Source organism: Pistacia vera, unplaced genomic scaffold (assembly GCF_008641045.1).
Source record: "Pistacia vera cultivar Batoury unplaced genomic scaffold, PisVer_v2 Contig22, whole genome shotgun sequence".
NCBI lineage: Eukaryota > Viridiplantae > Streptophyta > Magnoliopsida > Sapindales > Anacardiaceae > Pistacia > Pistacia vera.
In genome coordinates this window covers 940797-966259 of record NW_022196024.1, presented here as the reverse complement: position 1 = coordinate 966259, position 25463 = coordinate 940797, and the positions used below count along the sequence as shown (strand labels likewise).

General features: G+C 37.0%; 2 protein-coding genes and 2 pseudogenes across 3 annotated transcripts; 3 read left to right on the top strand and 1 right to left on the bottom strand.

The window, feature by feature from the left end:
* The first annotated feature begins 1962 nt into the window (after nucleotides 1-1962).
* LOC116130422 (ABC transporter E family member 2) lies at nucleotides 1963-14948 on the top strand. Of its 2 annotated transcripts, XR_004128044.1 has the most exons (13): nucleotides 1963-2117; nucleotides 2233-2375; nucleotides 2802-2887; nucleotides 2971-3068; nucleotides 3148-3265; nucleotides 3350-3439; nucleotides 3896-4200; nucleotides 4299-4494; nucleotides 4571-4756; nucleotides 4868-5137; nucleotides 5825-6070; nucleotides 6331-6514; nucleotides 14815-14948. XR_004128044.1 is itself a non-coding variant. In XM_031416176.1 (12 exons), the coding sequence occupies exons 2-12, from the start codon at nucleotides 2273-2275 to the stop codon at nucleotides 6448-6450; spliced, it is 1818 nt and encodes a 605-aa protein (XP_031272036.1). In that variant the 5' UTR covers nucleotides 1963-2117; nucleotides 2233-2272; the 3' UTR covers nucleotides 6451-6535. The 2 variants fall into 2 exon arrangements, 1 of the variants encoding a protein (XP_031272036.1); XM_031416176.1 differs by lacking the exon at nucleotides 14815-14948 and having other exon boundaries at nucleotides 6331-6535.
* Nucleotides 7267-10289, bottom strand: LOC116130421 (pentatricopeptide repeat-containing protein At4g19220, mitochondrial). The gene has a single exon (XM_031416175.1). The coding sequence runs from the start codon at nucleotides 10273-10275 to the stop codon at nucleotides 7375-7377; it is 2901 nt and encodes a 966-aa protein (XP_031272035.1). The 5' UTR covers nucleotides 10276-10289; the 3' UTR covers nucleotides 7267-7374.
* Nucleotides 10563-21527, top strand: LOC116130371 (annotated as a pseudogene).
* Nucleotides 10737-14816, top strand: LOC116130372 (annotated as a pseudogene).
* Nucleotides 21528-25463: the final 3936 nt, after the last annotated feature.

Here is a 25463-nt window from a genome sequence, read left to right as displayed (position 1 = left end):
TTAAGTTGGTGATGTCTGGTAGAATTTGATTATGATTTATATTTTATAAATATGGATGTATGTGCCTTCTGGCAATTATTGTACAGAACAGAAAAGATGAGACGGATTTGGAAGAAGAAGTTGAGAAGTAATTTCTCTCCAAATACATGTCCTGGGGATGTTAATCCATATCAGCTGTCTTAGTTGGTATTCCAGTTTTATTAATTAAAATTATATTACTGTTTCATTTATCCTCCTTTTCCCGCAGAATTAATTATTATATTACTTACACTCAACCCAAGTACTCATTTAAAGACTGATAATATTCAACAAATAAATTATGTAATTGATCAGAACAATCTTGTGAAATAGATTGTGTTAACAGTAGTAGTTTAATGGTTGTGTGGAAATGGTGATGGTGATGAGGCCTTATTATTTCAGGTCAAATTTACACTTAAAAAACTTGTTTGATAGCTCCATATTATATTATTAGTAACACTAGTCTTACAAAGAACCATACAAAGAGACAATCACTACTTTTAAAATTCAAGATTGCCTTTCTCTCTCTCTCTCTCTCTCTCTCTTTTTCTCTTCTTTTAATGGTAGAGATTATTTTTTTGTATAGCTCTTTGTATGTCTCTTTGTAAGGTTAGTGTTACTCTTATACTATTACAAGTTAACGGCATGTTCCCACCCAGAAAATAGCCCATTAACAAATTCATACCCACCCACATTTTAAATACCATTTCAGTACTCAACATAATTTTATTAGTAATTTTTGTTGTCAAGAAGGGCAAAATGATCAAAAGCAGATAATTAATGAGGGCAGAATGGTCACCAAATAGTGGCTACCGGAGAAGAAGAACGGTGCACGTTAGGAGAAGAAGAACGGTGCACATTAGCAGAAGATGACGCACGTTGGCGACGTCAAATCCGGTAGGTTTTTGACATTTTCTGGCTGATCCTAACGTTCAAAATCACTTATGACACCACCTAGAGAATCCCCATCACCTCCTTTACAAAGCCTAAGCCTCCATTTGCCGTCATCGCTCACCATTTCCCACCACCACCTCCATTCACAAGGCCGACTCTTCAAGTCGGATTTCTGATCGATTTCTTTGCTAGAAATTCACCCAAACGCCACCATCACATTCCCCACAACCCACTCAACAAAACACTTACCTCCATCATCATCCCTTTCTTGCTGATCGCTGGTTGTGAACCGCATGACCTTTCAACTTCCAAGCCAATTTCTAGTTGTTTTCGATGTCGAAAATTATCTCTGCCACCACCAATCAACTCCTTGAATCTTCCTCTCCAAAAGCCCCTAATCCCGTTTGCTCACTGATCGTCGATGATTGAAGCTTTCCCACCTTAGGGTTTTTTGAGTTTTAATTGGATTAATTGGGTTTGATTCGTAGAATTTTTGTGTTTGTTGAGTTGAAATACAATTGAGGAATGTTTGTTTGTTGATTTTTTGGTCGTCGACACTCCCCAACGTCGATGACAATTACCAGCAATGGAAAAAACTGAGAAAAGAAGAAAGAAGAGAGGGGATTTTTAGTAAATCACTTTGTTTCCCACCCAAATCGAAGAATAACCTAATATTTTGATAATAAAAGGGTGTTTCAAAAGTTTGAGGGTGAGAAAATGTCAATGGCCATCTTTTGGGTGGTAACATGTCGTTAACTCTATTATTACATTCAATTTAAGAAGATGAATGTTAGGTGATGATTAGAATGGCAGAAGAATTTTCAGAGAACAAAAATTGGTATCTGCATGCTCACTCTACTATTACAATGCAATCGTAAAATAAAAAGATTATTTAGGATAATATATATTTCTGAATTTCCTTTCAATGTATATCATAGAAAATATTGAACCTATTAAAAAATTTAATAAAAGTAATAGAAATATTTATAAAGAGAAATTGAAGTTGAGGCTGAGTGTGTCTGTTGTAGGCTTGGAGGCCAAGTATTTGGCCCATATGTAGATCCAGCGGAAAATCAAACCGACTCGGATCCGATTTAACTCCAAAACAAAACCCTAAAACAAAGTTAGCGTGATTCTACCATCCACACACTCACAGAGAAAGAGAGAGCGTTCCCGGCACACGTCCTCTCTCTTCCATTACAAAGGTAATCTGTAATTCCAATCTGAATTTTTTTTTTTCTTTTTAGTCTTCAAATTCTGCCGATTCTTTTTTTTTTTTTTTTTTTTTAATTTGATCAGAGGTTGGTTTGATTGAAACAGAAGAAAAAGAAGAAGAAGAAAGTTTATCTGAAGCGACGAGATGTCGGACCGGTTGACGCGTATAGCTATAGTCAGCTCTGACAGATGCAAGCCCAAAAAGTGTCGTCAGGAATGCAAAAAGAGCTGCCCCGTTGTTAAAACCGGTCTCTTTCTATCGATCCCTTTCCTTTTTCTATTCTACTTATCTGGATTTTAGAGATTTGCTCATTAAACTTTATAATTTTGATTGCATCATTGATAATCATCCATGCGTTGCCTCATGATTACACTTAATTGAGACGCATGTGGGTTTAATTTGACTGGCTTCTGCTTGTAATTTGTGTACATGATCAGCTAATTCATTCATTGAATGATCTCTGATTGAGAAAGTTGTTTTTTCCTGGCTTGCTGAGTGGGAACTTTCATTTCATTTTAAATTTTTTTTAATCGGTTTTTTGGTTGTGTTAAATTATTTTGTAATCATTCATGGTAGATATTTGATGGCAATTTTGTGCATATTGTTGTCTTACAATGCTGCTAATATGTATGCATATTTCTTTCTCTTACCCTTTCTCGTTGTAAATCTGCAGGGAATTTGTGTATTGAGGTTACTTCTGCCTCTAAGATTGCCTTTATCTCTGAGGAGTTGTGCATTGGATGTGGTATCTGTGTTAAGGTTTGTATATTGCATTTCGTGTTTTCCTTTGTATTTCCCTTGGTGTTCATGGAGCTGATGGGTTATTTCATATGCTGATGCAGAAATGTCCATTTGAAGCAATCCAGATCATCAACCTGCCGAAGGATTTGGATAGAGATACAACTCATCGTTATGGCCCCAACACTTTTAAATTACACAGGTTAGGTTTTGACTGTTCTTTCCCGGACAGAGCCAGATTTCCTTTTGTTTATTTTGAGATAGTTGGGTTATTGTTGCAGGTTACCAGTTCCAAGGCCTGGGCAAGTGCTTGGTTTGGTTGGAACCAATGGTATTGGGAAATCAACTGCCCTCAAGATTTTGGCTGGAAAACTGAAACCAAATTTGGGTCGTTTTAACGTAATACACTAAATCATCTTATTCATAAATTTTTTATGGTCGATGCATGTTATTGACATTGTAGATTTTTTCTTTTTTTGGCAGAATCCTCCAGATTGGCAGGAGATTTTGACCTATTTTCGGGGATCTGAGTTGCAGAATTATTTTACTCGAATTTTGGAAGATAATTTGAAGGTACCTTTTCTTTTTCCTACGTTTTAGGTGGTTATGACTTTTTTAATTGATTAAGTGGTTATATTATGTGGAGTAGTGTGTCTTGATACCAAGGATTTATTTGAGTTACTATGCTACAGTCAAATTGATTAGGTATCCATATCCATACGAATTCCTTGTATAAGTTGTGTGCCTTTTTCCATAGTCAAGGTGGTATTGTGTTTTCTCCCTGTGGTTGAATAACCCAGATTTGACAAACCTGAGAATAAAGATAAAATGCTTATAATACCCACAAGATAAAAAACATCCAGATCATTGTGGTTTAGTTTACCTACTTATTTTTGTTTTTGTTCAAGCTGAATTAGGAAGTTGTGTATGAGTTTTGTTGTTTGCCACTATTTGGTAACTTTGGATATTATAGTTACGTGTTTATTGCTTTTGTATCATCTCACAAAAGATACGTTTTTTGTTTTATAGGCTATTATAAAGCCTCAATATGTTGATCACATTCCAAAAGCTGTTCAAGGCAATGTAGGGCAGGTGCTTGACCAAAAAGATGAGAGAGATATGAAGGAGGAACTCTGTGCAGATCTTCAGCTAAATCAAGTCATAGATCGTAATGTTGGGGATTTGTCAGGTGGAGAGCTACAGAGATTCGCCATTGCTGTTGTTGCCGTACAAAATGCAGAGATCTATATGTTTGATGAACCTTCTAGTTATCTTGATGTTAAACAGAGGCTTAAAGCTGCCCAAGTTGTTCGATCCTTGCTCAGACCTAATAGGTTTTTTTCTCACATCTCTTATTGTTTCATTCTTCGGAAGTTTTTAGTGTCTGAGAGATTTATGTGAGATTGATTATTGTATTTGCACTTTGTTTCAGCTATGTTATTGTCGTAGAGCATGATCTTAGTGTCCTGGATTACCTATCAGATTTCATTTGTTGCTTATATGGGAAACCTGGTGCATATGGAGTTGTAACCCTTCCCTTCTCTGTCAGAGAAGGAATAAATATTTTCTTGGCTGGATTTGTCCCTACCGAAAATCTACGTTTTCGTGATGAATCTTTAACCTTCAAGGTATCACAGTTATTTTTGTAGCTGTACTGCTTCTCAGATTTAGATGTTCTGTCATTTACTTGTTTGCTTTTTCTAGGTTGCTGAGACTCCGCAGGAAAGCGCTGAGGAAATTGAGACATATGCCCGATACAAATACCCCACAATGTCTAAAACTCAGGGAAATTTTAAGCTTCGTGTGGTCGAGGGTGAATTTACTGATTCTCAGATTATTGTAATGTTGGGTGAGAATGGAACAGGAAAGACAACCTTTATTCGTATGCTGGTACTGTTACATTTCCTTTATTTTTATTTCTTGTATTGGATGACTGTAAATTGTTATGAGTCATAGCCTCTTGAACAAATTGAGTAATCTACTTTTTGACTAAATATGTAGGCTGGGTTATTGAAACCTGATAACATAGAAGGTTCTGACGTGGAGATACCAGAGTTCAATGTCTCTTACAAACCTCAGAAGATCAGTCCAAAATTTCAGAATACAGTCAGACATCTGCTGCATTCAAAAATACGTGATTCATACACTCACCCTCAGTTTGTGTCAGATGTGATGAAGCCTCTACTTATTGAACAATTGATGGATCAAGAAGTTGTGAATCTCTCTGGTGGAGAATTGCAAAGGGTTGCATTATGCCTGTGCCTTGGAAAGGTAAATATTTTAACTTATTTAAATAGGGGGATTGAGGAAGGTAGAAGTGTCTGGTTGAGTGGTGTTGAAAAGTTTGTTTCCTCTGACAAACACACAAGGCAGTCTGTTGTGTTCTTTCTATACGAGCATAGGATATATGGGGAAGCAGTAGGGTGACGGGATGTTGTGCTTATTCGATATTTTTTTTTATTGTGCAAAGCATTCTTAATTTGACTTTTTTCTGCTCCAGAAAGTTCTGTGGGAAATTGTGACTATGGTCTGAGTCTATCTTCTCGTACTATATCTTTTATTGTCTTGTTTGTTTTTAAGGTTAGTGTGACTTGCTAGGATTATGTACACATGGCTCAATGATTTTGTAGGGATGTTTCTACATTCCTGAGCCTCTAGGTGTTTGAAAATTGTTATTTGAAGTTTCATTGTTTGTTACTAGTTTCCAATCTTCAGTAACTTCACTACGTTTATATAGAAAATTTCAACAGGGATTAATGTTTAAATTTGATTAGAAGCTTCTGTAAGGAAAACAAGTCAAGGGTAGCATTCTTATATAGAAATAATACTGAAGGGTCTAGTAATACTTTATGTTGACTGACAAATGTATGCTTATTTTTAACATATCTGTGTGGTCTAATGTATTGTTTGCTTTTCACATATCTGTGTGGTCTAATGTATTGTTTGCTTTTCGTGCAGCCTGCAGACATTTATCTGATTGATGAACCTAGTGCATATCTGGATTCTGAGCAGCGTATTGTTGCTTCAAAAGTTATTAAGAGGTTTATCCTGCATGCAAAGAAAACTGCATTTGTGGTTGAGCATGATTTTATAATGGCCACATATCTGGCAGATAGAGTTATTGTTTATGAGGGAAGGCCATCAGTGGACTGTATTGCAAATTCTCCTCAGTCATTGTTAACTGGAATGAATCTTTTCTTATCTGTGAGTTTCTCTAACTATTTTCCTTTGCCTTTATATTTTGCCTATGGTTATATTAAGCAAAAGAATATAGTTTGAAATATTGAGGATTATCACCATTTAATCTTAATTGTATTGTAATGGTTAGAACTTCTCCAGAATGGTCTTGGAATTGTGGTACTGAAATAGCTGAGAATAATAATTGAATCTCTGTACTCTCTCTTCTCTCTACACATGCGGAAGATGCAAGTACTCACTGTTTTGTTTAATTGCACTTTGTGTAGCATCTGGATATCACATTTAGGCGGGATCCAACAAATTTCAGACCAAGAATCAACAAATTGGATTCCACCAAGGATAGGGATCAAAAATCTGCTGGGTCATATTATTACCTGGATGATTAAAATAGTATCAACAGGTTCTTGTACTTGGTTGTCTGCCTTACTTGATTGTACTTTGATGAATGAGGCAGTATGAGATCAACTGTTGTTATGAATTCACTTGCAGTGGTGGAAAAGTTAAAAGCATCAATGTCAGCTTCATATTGGATCTCTGCTGAAGTGGGATCAGGATGGTGATACATTGCAGTTGAGAAGGTCCTTTGCCTGGTGAAAGATCAAGTTCAGTTTTTCCTTGGATGAGTTTTCAGGCCCATTCATTGATGCTGCCCTTTAGTACATTTGTGATTTGTGGTTTCTGTTTCACCAGTTTTGTTTATGGCATTGGCCGAGTGAGTCTGAATGTTTCTTGAAAAACCAGAGGAACGACAGTGATTCAAGACTGGAGTTATTGAGGCACATGCTGTCTTTTTTGTAATACTTTTTTTATAGTTAATATTTGACAAATCACCATCATAATTAATATTTTCGTAATTAAGAAAATAGTATACTACTGACTTGGAATTTCATTATATATTGGCTGGTTTTNCCTTGGATGAGTTTTCAGGCCCATTCATTGATGCTGCCCTTTAGTACATTTGTGATTTGTGGTTTCTGTTTCACCAGTTTTGTTTATGGCATTGGCCGAGTGAGTCTGAATGTTTCTTGAAAAACCAGAGGAACGACAGTGATTCGAGACTGGAGTTATTGAGGCACATGCCGTCTTTTTTGTATTACTTTTTTTATAGTTAATATTTGACAAATCACCATCATAATTAATATTTTCGTAATTAAGAAAATAGTATACTACTGACTTGGAATTTCATTATATATTGGCTGGTTTTTAAGTTAATCATTTGATATTTATGTATTGAGAAAAAGAAAAATCAATTGTGGATTGTAAAACAAACAAAAAATTACAGAGTTTGCTAGTATATCCGACTAACTTGTTTAACCAGCATCAATGAGACTGTAACCTGTTGTTTTTCTTAATTTTTTGACCTGAATTATTTCCCTTATCTCCACTGCATCTTTCCATAGTCCTGAAGCAACACACATATTCGCCAACGAAATGTAGTATCCTACATTTTTAGGCTCCAAATCAAAGAGAATTTTTGCTACCTTTTTCCCCATCTCTACGTCTCCATGATAGTTGCAAGCACTTAGCATGGCTCCCCAAACACCAGATTTAGGTTGGTTTGGCATATTCTTTATGAACTCGTATGCTTCATGGATTTTTCCTGATCGACCCAGCATTTCAACCATGTATACATGATGCTCAGTTACAGGTTCTACTTCATATTCCTGCATATTGTTGTAATACCATAGACCTTCATTCACCAGGCCTGTGTGACTGCAAGCTGATAATAGGCTGATGAATGTGCTTTTGGTTGGTTTCATTCCAGAGTTGCACATTTCACGAAACACTTCAATTGCTTTTCTACCTTTACTATGGTAACCATATGCAGAAATCATAGAATTCCATGCTGCATTTGATTTTTCCCTTGAATTTTCAAAGACTTTGCAAGCAATGTCCAATCTTCCACAATTGCTGTACATATCCAGAAGAGCTGCAGATATAAAAGAGTTCTCTTGAAAACACATGCGAGATACACGTCCATGAATTTCCCTTCCATGTCTTAGAACTCCAAGTTGAGTGCAAGCCGAGAGAATGCTAACAATTGTGATCTCATCGGGTTTGAACTCAAGAGAGCGAAACAATTCAAGCGCTCTTATTTCAGCCTTATTCTGAGAAAAAGCAGAGATCATGCAATTCCAAGAACATAGATTACGATTGGAACTCAAACTGAACACCAGTCTAGCACTCTCAATATCCCTGCATCTGCTATACATTGTGATTAATACATTCAGTACGCGGGTATCTGATCCCATCAAAGACTTAAGAGCAAGACCATGAAGAGATTTCCCTTGGGAGGCCAGCTCAAGCATTCCGCAAGCTAATATGACATTGACAAGGGTAACTGAATCATGGCTGATATTTCCTTGCTGCCTCATCGTGTTGAAAGTTTCAAAGGCTACTCGAAAATGGCGATTTCTCATGCAGGCAACAATTACAGTATTCCAACAAACAGTATCTCCTACAAGTGAAATTCTTTGCAGCAAAGCAAAAGCGGCCATCAAGTCTCCACAATTAATGTACATGTCCATGAGGGGATTAACTGCATTATTATTGTTTGAAAACCCCACCTTTAACTGCCAACAATGAATTGATCTACCAAACTCCAGGGATTCAAGGGAATTGCAAGAAGGAAGAATAGCAAATAGAGTTGACGTGCTGAACTGTGAAGAGAAATAGAGCATTTCCTTAAACAGGCTCTGAGCCTTTTTCGAATCTCCATTTTGGATATACCCAGAGATCATTGTGTTCCATGATACCAAATCTTTTACGGAAATGGTACTGAACAGCAGCTCGGCCTTCGCTACACAGCTGCATTTTGAGTAAAAGTTAATAAGGCTGTTCATCACAATTACATCATATCCCATTAGTCTACGCATTGCATATCCATGTACACTTCTTCCTTCTCTCAAAAGCATAAATTCAGCACAAAGCGACATTATAGTAACTACAGTAGCTACATCAGGTTGAACAGACCCCATCAACTGCATTTCATTCAGAAGATCAAATGCTTCTTTGATCTTTCCATTTGAAGTAAACCCATTAATGATTGCATTCCATGAAACAATATCCTTATGTTGCATATCCCGAAACACTGTCTCTGCAGCCTCAATATCTCCACACTGTGAATATAATGAAATGAGAGAATTGGCAACAGAAACATAAGAGCCTTCCTCATAACCCAACTTAATGACCCACCCATGAATAACTTGACCGTGAGTGAACACACCAAGACAGGCACATACTGCAATAGCAGACGACAAACTCACATAATCGGCACGTTCTCTAGAGCAACTCATTTCCTTAAAGTAGAACAAGGACTCCTCAGGATGATCATTACTAAGACAACCACTCATTATTGTATTCCAAGACACAATATCTCTACAATCCATCCCAGCAAACATACACTCTGAAGAATTCAGGTCACCACATTTTGCGTACATGTCCACAAGTGCATTGCAGAGACTAGAATCTGAAAGCATCCCACTCTTTATGCTTAAACTATGAAAAATCTTTCCTTGTTTCAAGGATTTCATGTGGGATAGTGTCGAAACCACAATCAAAAGAGTTGTGGAATCAAACCCAGGTCCCTCTTTAATCATCTCCACAAATAAATCCAATGCCATATTAAAACAACGATTCTCAGTACAGGCAGAGATCATAGCATTCCAAATGATCACATCCCTGTAACAAGTTTCATTAAACGAAACCCACGAAGAGCAAAAATCACCAGCTCTAGAGTAAGCTGTAAGCAGAGAGGTGGATATCGGCAAGTGGGGAAGAAAACCTAACTTGAGAGCTAAGCAATGGACAGTTATGACAGTTAAGATATAAGGTGTTGCATTGGAAGGTTTGAGAAGATGAAGAACAAAGTGAAAGTTGATGTCTTGATAATGTTGATTTCTTTGCGACATTTTATCAAACGCTTGATAAAAAGTGGAAATATGAGATGACTGAAGTGCGTATAAATTGTGAGTTTTGGAGATACGAGGATATGAATAGATGGGTGAAATGGGATTTTTGTGTTTGCTATGAACATTGTAAGAAAAGGAGTTAATAATCTCGCGGGTTCTGGTACGATATAAGGATGGTAAAGACAGTGATAAAGACTGTCTAAGCAATGTAATAATTAGCTGTGTAGAAATGCATGGATGTGAACGATGACCAAGTTTGTGCGTGTTTTTCGATACATAAAAGTGAAAATGGGTAAACATTACTCTCTACTTAGGTTGTGTCAGAATGCGAATTCATTATCCCTTAAAGAGTAGCACGTGAACGTCAAAGATTAAAGCCAAGCTGGGTGAAATATCACATGTTACTTTATGCTTATAGAATGATGCCTCAACTCTTCAAGTCACCGTGGACACTGGAAATGTGAAATAGCTTCTTAAGTTCAAGAAATTCTGGGTTGTAGTTGTAACCAAGAGTTCGCTTCAAGGTTCTAAAAGGAAAGCTTCCAAATGTATAAATGTGAATAAAAGTAGGAACCACAATAAAAAAATCTCTCTTCCATTACAAAGGTATCTGTAATTCCAATCTGAATTTTTTTTTTTTTCTTTTTAGTCTTCAAATTCTGCGATTCCTTTTTTTTTTTTTTTTTTTTTAATTTGATCAGAGTTGGTTTGATTGAAAAACAGAAGAAAAAGAAAAGAGAAAGTTTATCTGAAGCGACGAGATGTCGAACCGGTTGACGCGTATAGCTATAGTCAGCTCTGACAGATGCAAGCCCAAAAAGTGTCGTCAGGAATGCAAAAAGACTGCCCCGTTGTTAAACCGGTCTCTTTCTATCGTCCCTTTCCTTTTTCTATTCTACTTATCGGGATTTTAGAGATTTGCTCATTAAACTTTATAATTTTGATTGCATCATTGAATCACCATGCGTTGCCTCATGATTACACTTAATTGAGACGCATGTGGTTTAACTTGACTGCTTCTGCTTGTAATTTGCGTACATATCAGCTAATTCATTCATTGAATGATCTCTGATTGAGAAAGTTGTTTTTTCCTGGCTTGCTGAGTGGGAACTTTCATTTCATTTTAAATTTTTTTAATCGGTTTTTTGTTGTGTTAAATTATTTTGTAATCATTCATGGTAGATATTTAATGGCAATTTTGTGCATAGTTTGTCTTACATGCTGCTAATATGTATGCATTTTCTTTCTCTTACCCTTTCTCGTTGTAATCTGCAGGGAATTGTGTATTGAGGTTACTTCTGCCTCTAAGATTGCCTTTATCTCTGAGGAGTTGTGCATTGGATGTGGTATCTGTGTTAAGGTTTGTATATGCATTTTGTGTTTTCCTTTGTATTCCTGGAGTTCGTGGAGCTGGGGTTTTTCATATGTGATGCAGAAATGTCCATTTGAAGCAATCCAGATCATCAACCGGCCGAAGGATTTGGATAGAGATACAACTCATCGTATGGCCCCAACACTTTTATTACACGGTTAGTTTTTACTGTCTTTCGGGAGAGAGCCAGATTTCCTTTTGTTTATTGAGATAGTTGGGTTATTGTTGCAGGTTACCAGTTCCAAGGCCGGGCAAGTGCTTGGTTTGGTTGGAACCAATGGTATTGGGAAATCAACTGCCCTCAAGATTTTGGCTGGAAAACTGAAACCAAATTTGGGTTCGTTTTAACGTAATACACTAAATCATCTTATTCATAATTTTTTTATTGTGGATGCATGTTATGACATGTAGATTTTTTCTTTTTTTTTTTTGGCAGAATCCTCCAGATGGGCAGGAGATTTTGACCATTTTCGGGGATCTGGTTGCAGAATTATTTTACTCGAATTTGGAAGATAATTTGAGGTACCTTTTCTTTTTCCTACGTTTTAGGTGGTTATGACTTTTTTAATTGATTAAGTGGTTATATTATGTGGAGTATGTGTCTTGATACCAAGGATTTATTTGAGTTACTATGCTACAGTCCAATTGATTAGGTATCCATATCCTCCGAATTCCTTGTATAAGTTGTGTGCCTTTTTCCATAGTCAGGTGGTATTGTTTTTTCTCCCTTGGTTGAATAACCCAGATTTGCCCAACCTGAGAATAAAGATAAATGCTTATATACCCACGATAAAAAACATCCAGATCATTGTGGTTTAGTTTACCTACTTTTTTGTTTTTGTTCAAGCTGAATTAGGAAGTTGTGTATGAGTTTTGTTGTTTGCCACTATTTGGTAACTTTGGATATTATAGTTACGTGTTTATTGCTTTTGTATCATCTCACAAAAGATACGTTTTTTGTTTATAGGCTATTATAAGCCTCAATATGTTGATCACATTCCAAAAGCTGTTCAAGGCAATGTAGGGCAGGTGCTACCAAAAAGATGAGAGAGATATGAGGAGGAACTCTGTGCAGATCTTCAGCTAAATCAAGTCATAGATCGTAATGTTGGGGTTGGTCAGGTGGAGAGCTACAGAGATTCGCCATTGCTGTTGTTGCCGTACAAAATGCAGAGATCTATATGTTTGATGAACCTTCTAGTTATCTTGATGTTAAACAGAGGCTTAAAGCTGCCCAATTTGTTCGATCCTTGCTCACCTAATAGGTTTTTTTCTCACATCTCTTATTGTTTCATTCTTCGGAAGTTTTTAGTGTCTGAGAATTTATGTGAGTTGATTATTGTATTTGCCTGTTGTTTCAGCTATGTTATTGTCGTAGAGCATGATCTTGTGTCCTGGATTACCTATCAGATTTCATTTGTTGCTTATATGGGAAACCTGGTGCATACGGAGTTGTAACCCTTCCCTTCTCTGTCAGAGAGAAAATATTTTCTTGGCTGGATTTGTCCCTACCGAAAATCTACGTTTTCGTGATGAATCTTTAACCTTCAAGGTATCACAGTTATTTTTGTAGCTGTACTGCTCCTCAGATTTAGATGTTCTGTCATTTACTTGTTTGCTTTTTCTAGGTTGCTGAGACTCCGCAGGAAAGCGCTGAGGAAATTGAGACATATGCCCGATACAAATACCCCACAATGTCTAAAACTCAGGGAAATTTTAAGCTTCGTGTGGTCAGGGTGAATTTACTGATTCTCAATTATTGTAATGTTGGGTGAGAATGAACAGAAAGACAACCTTTTTCGTATGCTGGTATGTTACATTTCCTTTATTTTTATTTCTTGTATTGGATGACTGTAATTGTTATGAGTCTAGCCTCTTGAACAATTGAGAATCTACTTTTTGCTAATATGTAGGCGGTTATTGAAACCTGATAACAGAAGGTTCTGACGTGGAGACCAGAGTTCAATGTCTCTTACAAACCTCAGAAGATCATCCGAAATTTCAGAATACAGTCAACATCTGCTGCATTCAAAAATACGTGATTATACACTCACCCTCAGTTTGTGTCAGATGTGATGAAGCCTCTACTTATTGAACAATTGATGGATCAAGAAGTTGTAAATCTCTCTGGTGGAGAATTGCAAAGGGTTGCATTATGCCTGTGCCTTGGAAAGGTAATTTTTTTTAACTTATTTAAATAGGGGATTAGGAAGGTAGAATGTCTGGTTGAGTGGTGTTGAAAAGTTTGTTTCCCTCTGACAAACACATAAGGTAGGCTGTTGTGTTCTTTCTATACGCATAGGATATATGGGGAAGCAGTAGGGTGAGGGATGTTGTGCTTATTCGATATTTGTCATTAATGGGCAAAGCTTCTATTCTATTTGACTTTTTTCTGCTCCAGAAAGTTCAGTGGGAAATTGTGACTATGTCTGAGTCTATCTTCTCGTACTACATCTTTTATTGTCTTGTTTGTTTTTAAGGTTGTGTGACTTGCTAGGATTATGTACACATGGCTCAATGATTTTGTAGGGATGTTTCTACATTCGCCTCTAGGTGTTTGAAATTGTATTTGAAGTTTCATTGTTTGTTACTATTTCCATCTTCAGTAACTTCACTACGTTATATAGAAAATTTCAACGGATTAATGTTTAAATTTGATTAGAAGCTTCTGTAAGGAAAACAAGTCAAGGGTAGCATTCTTATATAGAAATAATACTGAAGGGTCTATTAATACTTTATGTTGACTGACAAATGTGTGCTTATTTTTAACATATCTGTGGTCTAATGTATTGTTTGCTTTTTGTGCAGCCTGCAGACATTATCTGATTGATGAACCTAGTGCATACTGGATTCTGAGCAGCGTATTGTTGCTTCAAAAGTATTAAGAGTTTACCTGCATGCAAGAAAACTGCATTTGTGGTTGAGCATGATTTTATATGGCCACATATCTGGCAGATAAGTTATTGTTTATGAGGAAGGCCATCATGGAACTGTATTGCAAATTCTCCTCAGTCATTGTTAACTGGAATGAATCTTTTCTTATCTGTGTTTCTCAAACTATTTTCCTTTGCCTTTATATTTTGCCTAGGGTTATTAAACAAAAAATATAGTTTGAAATATTGAGGATTATCACCATTTAATCTTAATTGTATGGTAATGGTTAGAACTTCTCCAGAATGGTCTTGGAATTGTGTACTGAAATACTGAGAATAATAATTGAATCTCTATACTCTCTCTTCTCTCACACATGCGGAGATGCAAGTACTCACTGTTTTTTTTATTGCACTTTGTGTAGCATCTGGATATCACATTTAGGCGGATCCAACAAATTTCAGACCAAGAATCACAAATTGGATTCCACCAAGAGGGTCAAAAACTGCTGGGTCATATTATTACCTATGATTAAATAGTATCAACAGGTTCTTGTACTTGGTTGTCTGCCTTACTTGATTGTACTTTGATATGAGGCACTGTGAGATCAACTGTTGTCAGTGGTGGAAAAGTTAAAAAGCATCAATGTCAGCTTCATATTGGATCTCTGCTGAAGTGGGATCAGGATGTGATACATTGCGTTGAAGGTCCTTTGCCTGTGAAAGATCAAGTTCAGTTTTTTCCTTGGATGAGTTTTCAGGCCCATTCATTGATGCTGCCCTTTAGTACATTTGTGATTGTGGTTTCTGTTTCACCAGTTTTGTTTATGGCATTGGCCGAGTGAGTCTGAATTTTTTTTGAAAAACCAGAGGAACGACAGTGATTCAGACTGGAGTTATTGAGGCACATCGTCTTTTTTGTATACTTTTTTTATAGTTAATATTTGACAAATCACCATCATAATTAATATTTCGTAATTAGAAAATAGTATACTACTATCTTGGAATTTCATTATATATTGGCTGTTTTAGTTTCATTGATTTATGTATTGAGAAAAAGAAAATCAATTGTGGATTGTAAAACAACAAAAAATTACAGATTTTGCTAATACGACAACTTGTTTAACCAGCATCAATGAGACTGTAACCTGTTGTTTTTCTTAATTTTTTGACCTGAATTATTTCCCTTATCTCCACTGCATCTTTCCATATCCTGAAGCAACACACATTTTGCCAACGAAATGTAGTATCCTACATTTTTAGGCTCCAACTCGAAGAGATTTGCAACCTTTTTCCCCATCTCTACGTCTCCATGATAGTTGCAAGCATAGCATGGCTCCCCAAACACCAGATTTAGGTTGGTTTGGCATATTCTTTATGAACTCGTAGGCTTCAGGATTTTCCTGATCGCCCCAGCATTTCAACCATGTATACATGATGCTCGTTACAGGTTCTACTTCATATTCCTGCATATTGTTGTAATACCATAGCCTTCATTCACCAGGCCGTGTACTGCAGCTGATAATAGCTGATGAATGTGCTTTTGGTTGGTTCTTTCCGGAGTTGCACATTTCACGAAACACTTCAATTGCTTTTCTACCTTTACTATGGTAACCATATGCAGAAATCATAGAATTCCATGCTGCATTTGATTTTTCCCTTGATTTTCAAAGATTTGCAAGCAATGTCCAATCTTCCACAATTGCTGTACATATCCAGAAGAGCTGCAGATATAAAAGAGTTCTCTTGAAACACATGCGAGATACACGTCCATGAATTTCCCTTCCATGTCTTAGAACCCCAAGTTGATCATACCCAAAACATAATTTTATTAGTAATTTTTGTTGTCAAGAAGGGTAAAATAGTCAAAAGCCCATAATTAATGAGGGCAAAATGGTCACCAAACAATGGCTATCGGAGAAGAAGAATGGTGCACGTTAGCAACGTTAGATTCGGTGGGTTTTTGCCATTTTCTGGCCAATCTTGGCATTCAAAATCACTTTCGACACGACCCAAAGAATCCCCATAACCTCCTCTACAAAGCCCAAGTCTCCATTTGCCATCATCACTCACCATTTCCCACAACCACCTCCATTTGCACAACTGACTCTTCAAGTCGGATTTCCGATCGATTTTTTTGCCAGAAATTCACCCAATCTTTGCCAGAAATTAACCCAAACACCACCATCACACTCCCCACAACCCACTCTGCAAACCCTTACCTCCATCACCATCCCTTTCTTGCCAATTGTCGGCTATGAATCGCACGTCCTTTCAACTTCCAAGCCAATTTTTGGTTGTTTTCGATGTCAAAAATCGTCCCTGCTACCACCAATCAACTCCTTGCATCTTCCTCTTCAAAAGCCCCAATATTCCCGATCCTGTTTGCTCACCAATCGCCAGTGATTGAAGCTTCCCCACCTTAGGGTTTTTGGAGTTTTAATTGGATTAATTGGGTTTGATTCACACCATTTTTGTGTTTGTTGGGTTGAAATACAATTGAGGATTGTTTGTTTGTTGATTTTCTGGTTATCGACATTGCCCAACACTGGCGGCAATTGCCGGCAATGGAAAAGGCTGAGAAGAGAATAAAGAAGAGAAGGGGTTTTTTTAGTAAATCACCTTTTGTTTCCCACCCAAATTAGAGGATAACCTAATATTTGGTTATTAAAGGGTGTCTTAAAAGTTTGAGGGTGAGACCATTTTTTTGGGTGGTAACATGTCGTTAACTCTGTTATTACATTCAATTTAAGAAGATGAATGTTAGGTGTTGATTAGAATGCCAGAAGAATTTTCAGAGAACAAAAGTTGGTCTCTCATGCCTCATGCTCACTCTAATATTACACTGCAATCATAAAATAAGAAGATTATTTAGTATATATATATTGGAAATTTCCTTTCAATGTATATCATAGAAAATATTGAACCTATTAAAAAATTTAATAAAAGTAATAGAAATATTTGTATAAAGAAATTGAAGTTGAGGCAGACTGCGTGTGTTTTAGGCTTAGAGGCCAAGTATTTGGCCCATATGTAGATCCAGCGGAAAACCAAACCGACTCGGATCCGATTTAACTCCAAAACAAAACCCTAAAACAAAGTTAGCGTGATTCTACCATCCACACACTCACAGAGAAAGAGAGAGCGTTCCCGGCACACGTCTCGCTCGTCCATTACAAAGGTAATCTGTAATCCAATCTGAATTTTTTTTTTTTCTTTTAGTCTTCAAATTCTGCCGATTCTTTTTTTTTTTTTTTTTTTAATTTATCAGAGGTTGGTTTGATTGAAAAGAAAAGAAGAAAAAGAAGAAGAAGAAAGTTTATCTGAAGCGACGAGATGTCGGACCGGTTGACGCGTATAGCTATAGTCAGCTCTGACAGATGCAAGCCCAAAAGTTGCGTCAGGAATGCAAAAAGAGCTGCCCCGTTGTTAAAACCGGCTCTTTCTATCGTCCCTTTCCTTTTTTCATTCTACTTATCTGGATTTTAGAGATTTGTCATTAAACTTTATAATTTGATTGCTCATTGATAATCATCCATGCGTTGCTCATGATACACTTAATTGAGACGCATGTGGGTTTAATTGCTGGCTTCTGCTTGTAATTTGCGTACATGATCAGCCAATTCATTATTGATGATCTCTGATTGAGAAAGTTGTTTTTTCCTGGTTGCTGAGTGGGAACTTTCATTTCATTTTAATTTTTTTAATGGTTTTTGGTTGTGTTAAATATTTTTGTAATCATTCATGGTAGAATTGATGGCAATTTTGTGCATATTGTTGTCTTACAATGCTGCTAATATGTATGCATATTCTTTCTCTTACCTTTCTCGTTGTAAATCTGCAGGGAAGTTGGTATTGAGGTTACTTCTGCCTCTAAGATTGCCTTTATCTGAGGAGTTGTGCATTGGATGTGGTATCTGTGTTAAGGTTTGTATATCGATTTTGTGTTTTCCTTTGTATTTCCTTGGGTTCGTGAGCTGAGGGTTTTTCATATGTGATGCAGAAATGTCCATTTGAAGCAATCCAGATCATCAACCTGCCGAAGGATTTGGATAGGATACAACTCATCGTATGGCCCCAACACTTTTAAATTACACAGGTTAGTTTTTTACTGATCTTCCGGAGAGAGCCAGATTTCCTTTTGTTTATTTTGAGATAGTTGGGTATTGTTGCAGGTTACCAGTTCCAAGGCCCGGGCAAGTGCTTGGTTTGGTTGGAACCAATGGTATTGGGAAATCAACTGCCCTCAAGATTTTGGCTGGAAAACTGAAACCAAATTTGGGTCGTTTTAACGTAATACACTAAATCATCTTATTCATAATTTTTTATTGTGGATGCATGTTATTGACATTGTAGATTTTTCTTTTTTTTTTTGGCGAATCTCCAGATTGGCAGGAGATTTTGACCTATTTTCGGGGATCTGAGTTGCAGATTATTTTACTGAATTTGGAAGATAATTTGAAGGTACCTTTTCTTTTTCCTACGTTTTAGGTGGTTATGACTTTTAATTGATTAAGTGGTTATTATGTGGAGTAGTGTGTCTGATACCAAGGATTTATTTGAGTACTATGCTACAGGCAAATTGATTAGGTATCCATATCCATACGATTCCTTGTATAAGTTGTGTGCCTTTTTCCATAGTCAAGGTTGGTAGTGTTTCTCCCTGTGTTGAATAACCCGATTTGCCCAGACCTGAGAATAAGATATAATGGTATATACCCACAAGATAAAAACATCCAGATCATGTGTTTTAGTTACCTACTGTTTTTGTTTTTGTTCAAGCTGAATTAGGAAGTTGTGTATGAGTTTTGTTGTTTGCCACTATTTGGTAACTTTGGATATATAGTTACGTGTTTATTGTTTTGTATCTCACAAAGAAGTTTTTTGTTTTATAGGCTATTATAAAGCCTCAATAGTTGATCACATTCCAAAAGCTGTTCAAGGCAATGTAGGGCAGGTGCGACCAAAAAGATGAGAGAGATATGAAGGAGGAACTCTGTGCAGATCTTCAGCTAATCAAGTCATAGATATGTAAGTTGGGGATTTGTCAGGTGGAGAGCTACAGAGATTCGCCATTGCTGTTGTTGCCGTACAAAATGCAGAGATCTATATGTTGATGAACCTTCGTTATCTGATGTAAACAGAGGCTTAAAGCTGCCCAAGTGTTGTCTTGCTCAGACTAATAGGTTTTTTTCTCAATCTCTTATGTTTCATTTCGGAAGTTTTAGTGTCTGAGAGATTTATGGAGATTGATTATTGATTGCACTTTGTTTCAGCTATGTTATTGTCGTAGAGCATGATTTGTGTCTGGATTACCTATCAGATTTCATTTGTGTTTTATATGGGAAACCTGGTGCATACGGAGTTGTAACCCTTCCCTTCTCTGTCAGAGAAGGAATAATATTTTCTGGCGGATTGTCCTACCGAAAATCTACGTTTTCGTGATGAATCTTTAACCTTCAAGGTATCACAGTTATTTTGTAGCTGTACTGCTCCTCAGATTAGATGTTCTGTCATTTACTTGTTTGTTTTTCTAGGTTGCTGAGACTCCGCAGGAAAGCGCTGAGGAAATTGAGACATATGCCCGATACAAATACCCCACAATGTCTAAAACTCAGGGAAATTTTAAGCTTCGTGTGGTCGAGGGTGAATTTACGATTCTCAGTTATTGTAATGTTGGGTGAGAATGGACAGGAAAGACAACCTTTATTCGTATGCTGGTACTGTTACATTTCCTTTATTTTTATTTTTGTATTGGATGACTGTAAATTGTTATGAGTCATAGCCTCTTGAACAAATTGAGTAATCTACTTTTTGGCTAAATATGTAGGCGGGTTATTGAAACTGATACATAGAAGGTTCTGACGTGGAGATACCAGAGTTCAATGTCTCTTACAAACCTCAGAAGATCAGTCCAAATTTCAGAATACAGTCAGACATCTGCTGCATTCAAAAATACGTGATTCATAACATCACCCTCAGTTTGTGTCAGATGTGATGAAGCCTCTACTTATTGAACAATTGATGGATCAAGAAGTTGTAATCTCTCTGGGGAGAATTGCAAAGGGTTGCATTATGCCTGTGCCTTGGAAAGGTAATTTTTTAACTTATTTAAATAGGGGGATTGAGGAAGGTGAATGTCTGGTGTAGTGGTGTTGAAAGTTTGTTCCTCTGACAAACACATAAGGTAGGTGTTGTGTTCTTTCTATACGAGCAGGATATATGGGAAGCAGTAGGGTGAAGGGATGTTGTGCTTATTCGATATTTGTCATTAATGGGCAAAGCATTCTTAATTTGACTTTTTTCTGCTCCAGAAAGTTCGTGGGAAATTGTGACTATGGTCTGAGTCTATCTTCTCGTACTACATCTTTTATTGTCTTGTTGTTTTTAAGGTTAGTGTGACTTGCTAGGTTATGTACACATGGCTCAATGATTTTGTAGGGATGTTCTACATTTCCTCTAGGTGTTTGAATTGTATTTGAAGTTTCATTGTTTGTTACTAGTTTCCAATCTTCAGTACTTCACACGTTTATATAGAAAATTTCAACAGGGATTAATGTTAAATTTGATTAGAAGCTTCTGTAAGGAAAACAAGTCAAGGGTAGCATTTATATAGAAATAATACTGAACGGTCTAGTAATACTTATGTTGACTGACAAATGTGTGCTTTTTAACATTCTGTGGTCTAATGTATTGTTTGCTTTTTGTGCAGCCTGCAGACATTTATCTGATTGATGAACCTAGTGCATATCTGGATTCTGAGCAGGGTATTGTGCTTCAAAAGTATTAAGAGGTTTATCCTGCATGCAAAGAAAACTGCATTTGTGGTTGAGCATGATTTATAATGGCACATATCGGCAGATAGAGTTATGTTTATGAGGAAGGCCATCAGGGACTGTATTGCAATTCTCCTCAGTCATTGTTAACTGGAATGAATCTTTTCTTATCTGTGAGTTTCTCTAACTATTTCCTTTGCCTTTATATTTTGCCTATGGTATATTAAGCAAAAATATAGTTTGAAATATTGAGGATTATCACCATTTAACTTAATTGTATTAGTAATGGTTTGAACTTCTCCAGAATGGTCTTGGAATTGTGTACTGAAATATGAGAATAATAATTGAATCTCTATACCTCTCTTCTCTCTACACATGCGGAAGATGCAAGTATCACTGTTTTGTTTAATTGCATTGTGTAGCATCTGGATATCACATTTAGGCGGGATCCAACAAATTTCAGACCAAGATCAACAATTGGATTCCACCAAGGACAGGGATCAAAAATCTGCTGGGTATATTATTACGAGATGATTAAAATAGTATCAACAGGTCTTGTACTTGGTTTGCTGCTCCTTGGTTGTACTTGATGAGAGGCACTGTGAGATCACTGTTGTAGTGGTGGAAAAGTTTAAAGACATCAATGTCAGCTTCATTTGGATCTCTGCTGAAGTGGGATCAGGATGATGATACATTGCAGTTGAGAAGGTCCTTTGCCTGGTGAGATCAAGTCAGTTTTCCTTGGATGGTTTTCGGCCCATTCATTGATGCTGCCCTTTGTACATTTGTGTTTGTGGTTTCTGTTTCACCCGTTTTGTTTATGGCATTGGCCGAGTGAGTTGAATGTTTCTTGAAACCAGAGGAACGACGTGTTCGAGACTGGGTTTGGGCCATGCCGTCTTTGTTTACTTTTTTTAGTTAATATTTGACAAATCACCATCATATTTATTTCGTAATTAAGAAAATAGTATATACTATCTTGGAATTTCATTATATATTGGCTGGTTTTAGTTTATTGATTTATGTATTGAGAAAAAGAAAAATCAATTGTGGATTGTAAAACAAACAAAAAATTACGAGTTTGCTGTATATCACTAACTTGTTAACCAGCATAATGAGACTGTAACCTGTTGTTTTTCTTAATTTTTTGACCTGAATTATTTCCTTATCTCCACTGCATCTTTCCATAGTTGCCTGAAGCAACACACATATTTGCCAACGAAATGTAGTATCCTACATTTTTAGGTCCAATCAAGAGAATTTTTGCAACCTTTTTCCCCATTCTACGTCTCCATGATAGTTGCAAGCACATAGCATGGCTCCCAAACACCAGATTTAGGTTGGTTTGGCATATTCTTATGAACTCGTAGGCTTCATGGATTTTTCCTGATCGACCCAGCATTTCAACCATGTATACATGATGCTCAGTTACAGGTTCTATCATATTCCTGCATATTGTTGTATACCATAGAACTTCATTCACCCGGCCTGTGTGACTGCAAGCTGATAATAGGCGATGAATGTGCTTTTGGTTGGTTTCTTCCGAGGTGCACATTTCACGAAACACTTCAATTGCTTTTCTACCTTTACTATGGTAACCATATGCAGAAATCATAGAATTCCATGCTGCATTTGATTTTTCCCTTGATTTTCAAAGACTTTGCACAATGTCCAATCTTCCACAATTGCTGTAATATCCAGAAGAGCTGCAGATAAAAGAGTTCTCTTGAAAACACATGCGAGATACACGTCCATGAATTTCCCTTCCATTCTTAGAACTCCAAGTTGAGTGCAAGCCGAGAGAAGTAACAATTGTGATCTCATCGGGTTTGAACTCAAGAGAGCGAAACAATTCAGCGCTCTTATTTCAGCCTTATTCTGAGAAAAAGCAGAGATCATGCAATTCCAAGAACATAGATTCGATTGGAACTCAAACTGAACACGAGTCTGCACTCTAATATCCTCGCATCTGCTATACATTGTGATTATACATTCAGTCGCGGGTATTGATCCCATCAAAGACTTAAGAGCAAGACCATGAAGAGATTCCCTTGGGAGGCCAGCTCAAGCATTCCGCAAGCTAAAGATGACATGACAAGGGAACTGAATCATGGCTGACATTTCCTTGCTGCCTCATCGTGTTGAAAGTTTCAAAGCTACTCCGAAATGGCGATTTCTATGCAGGCAACAATTACAGTATCAACAAACAGTATCTCTACAAGTGAAATTCTTTGCAGCAAAGCAAAGCGGCCATCAAGTCTCCACATTAATGTACATGTCATGAGGGGATAACTGCATTATTTTTGTTTGAAAACCCCACCTTTAACTGCCAACAATGAATTGATCTACCAAACTCCAGGGATTCAAGGGAATTGCAGAAGGAAGAATAGCAAATAGAATTGACGTGCTGAACTGTGAAGAGAAATAGAGCATTTCCTTAAACGGCTCTGAGCCTTTTTCGAATCTCCATTTTGGAATACCCAGAGATCATGTGTTCCATGATACCAAATCTTAGGAAATGGTACTGAACAGAGCTCGGCCTTCGTACACAGCTGCATTTTGAGTAAAAGTTAATAAGGCTGTTCATCACAATTACATCATATCCCATTAGTCTACGCATTGCATATCCTGTACACTTCTTCCTTCTCTCAAAAGCATAAATTCAGCACAAAGCGACATTATAGTAAAACAGTAGTACATCGGTGAACAGACCCCATCAACTGCATTTCATTCAGAAGATCAAATGCTTCTTTGATCTTTCCATTTGAAGTAAACCCATTAATGATTGCATTCCATGAAACAATACTATGTTGCATATCCCGAAACCTGTCTCTGCAGCCTCAATATCTCCACACGTGAATATAATGAAATGAGAGAATTGGCAACAGAAACATAAGAGCCTTCCTCATAACCCAACTTAATGACCACCCCATGAATAAACTTGACCGTGAGTGAACACACCAAGACAGGCAACATAGCATAGCAGACGACAAACTACATATCGGCACGTTCTCTAGAGCAACTCATTTCCTTAAAGTAAACAAGGACTCCTCAGGATGATCATTACTAAGACAACACTCATTATTGTATTCCAAGACACAATATCCTACCATCACCAGCAAACATACACTCTGAAGAATTCAGGTCACCACATTTTGCGTACATGTCCACAAGTGCATTGCAGACTAGAATTGAAAGCATCCCACTCTTTAGCTTAAACTATGAAAAATCTTTCCTTGTTTCAAGGATTTCATGTGGGATAGGTGTGAAACACAATCAAAGAGTTTGGAATCAAACCCAGGTCCTCTTTAATCATCCCACAAATAAATCCAATGCCATATTAAAACAACGATTCTCAGTACAGGCAGAGATCATAGCATTCCAAATGATCACATCCCTGAACAAGTTCATTAAACGAAACCCACGAAGAGCAAAACACCAGTCTAGAGTAAGCTGTAAGCAGAGAGGTGGATATCGGCAAGTGGGGAAGAAAACCTAACTTGAGAGCTAAGCAATGGACAGTTTAGACAGTAAGATATAAGGTGTTGCATTGGAAGGTTTGAGAAGATGAAGAACAAAGTGAAAGTTGATGTCTTGATAATGTTGATTTCTTTGCGACATTTTATCAAACGCTTGATAAAAAGTGGAAATATGAGATGACTGAAGTGCGTATAATTGTGAGTTTTGGAGATACGAGGGTAGAATAGATGGTGAAATGGGATTTTTGTGTTTGTATGAACATTGTAAGAAAAGAGATTAATAACTCGCGGGTTCTGGTACGATATAAGGATGGTAAAGACAGTGATAAAGACTGTCTAAGCAATGTAATAATTAGCTGAGTAGAAATGCATGAATGATGACCCAGTTGTGCGTGTTTTTCGATACATAAAGTGAAAATGGGTAAACATTACTCTCTACTTAGGTTGTGTAGAATGCGAATTCATTATCCCTTAAAGAGTAGCACGTGAACCAAATAAAGCCAAGCTGGGTGAAATATCACATGTTACTTTATGCTATGAATGATGCCTCAACTCTTCAAGTCACCGTGGACATGGAAATGGGAAATAGCTTCTTAAGTTCAAGAAATCTGGGTTGTAGTTGTAAACCAAGAGTTCGCTTCAAGGTTCTAAAAGGAAAGCTTCCAATGAATAAATGTGAATAAAAGTAGAGAACCACAATAAAAAAACATACAGGGACCAGGAGAAGGAGAAGGCGGCCAACTTGTGGAGGAGGCAGTGGTGGGTGACTTAGAGGAGTTAATGGCGGAGAAAACATAAAATGCAGAAACTAATATCCCGCTAATCACAGTTGCGTAGATCGTTTTGAACAATGGCTTCGAATTCGCAACCTCTTGGTACCAGTTTCTCCAATCACCAATTGTGATTATTCTGATTGAAAAAGATACAAAATTTATGATCAAATTGCGAGCTTCATTGACATTGAGAGAAGTATAAGTCCTAAACTTTAGAT

What these genes read in the sequence shown, in the direction of transcription:
- LOC116130421 (XM_031416175.1), bottom strand. Translation starts at nt 10,275, where the DNA reads ATGTTTACCCATTTTCACTTTTATGTATCGAAAAACACGCACAAACTT.
- LOC116130422 (XM_031416176.1), top strand. Translation starts at nt 2,273, where the DNA reads ATGTCGGACCGGTTGACGCGTATAGCTATAGTCAGCTCTGACAGATGC. An exon ending in CAACCTTTATTCGTATGCTG is followed by an intron (nt 4,757 to 4,867) that starts GTACTGTTACAT and finishes CTAAATATGTAG; the next exon opens with GCTGGGTTATTGAAACCTGA. An exon ending in TATGCCTGTGCCTTGGAAAG is followed by an intron (nt 5,138 to 5,824) that starts GTAAATATTTTA and finishes CTTTTCGTGCAG; the next exon opens with CCTGCAGACATTTATCTGAT.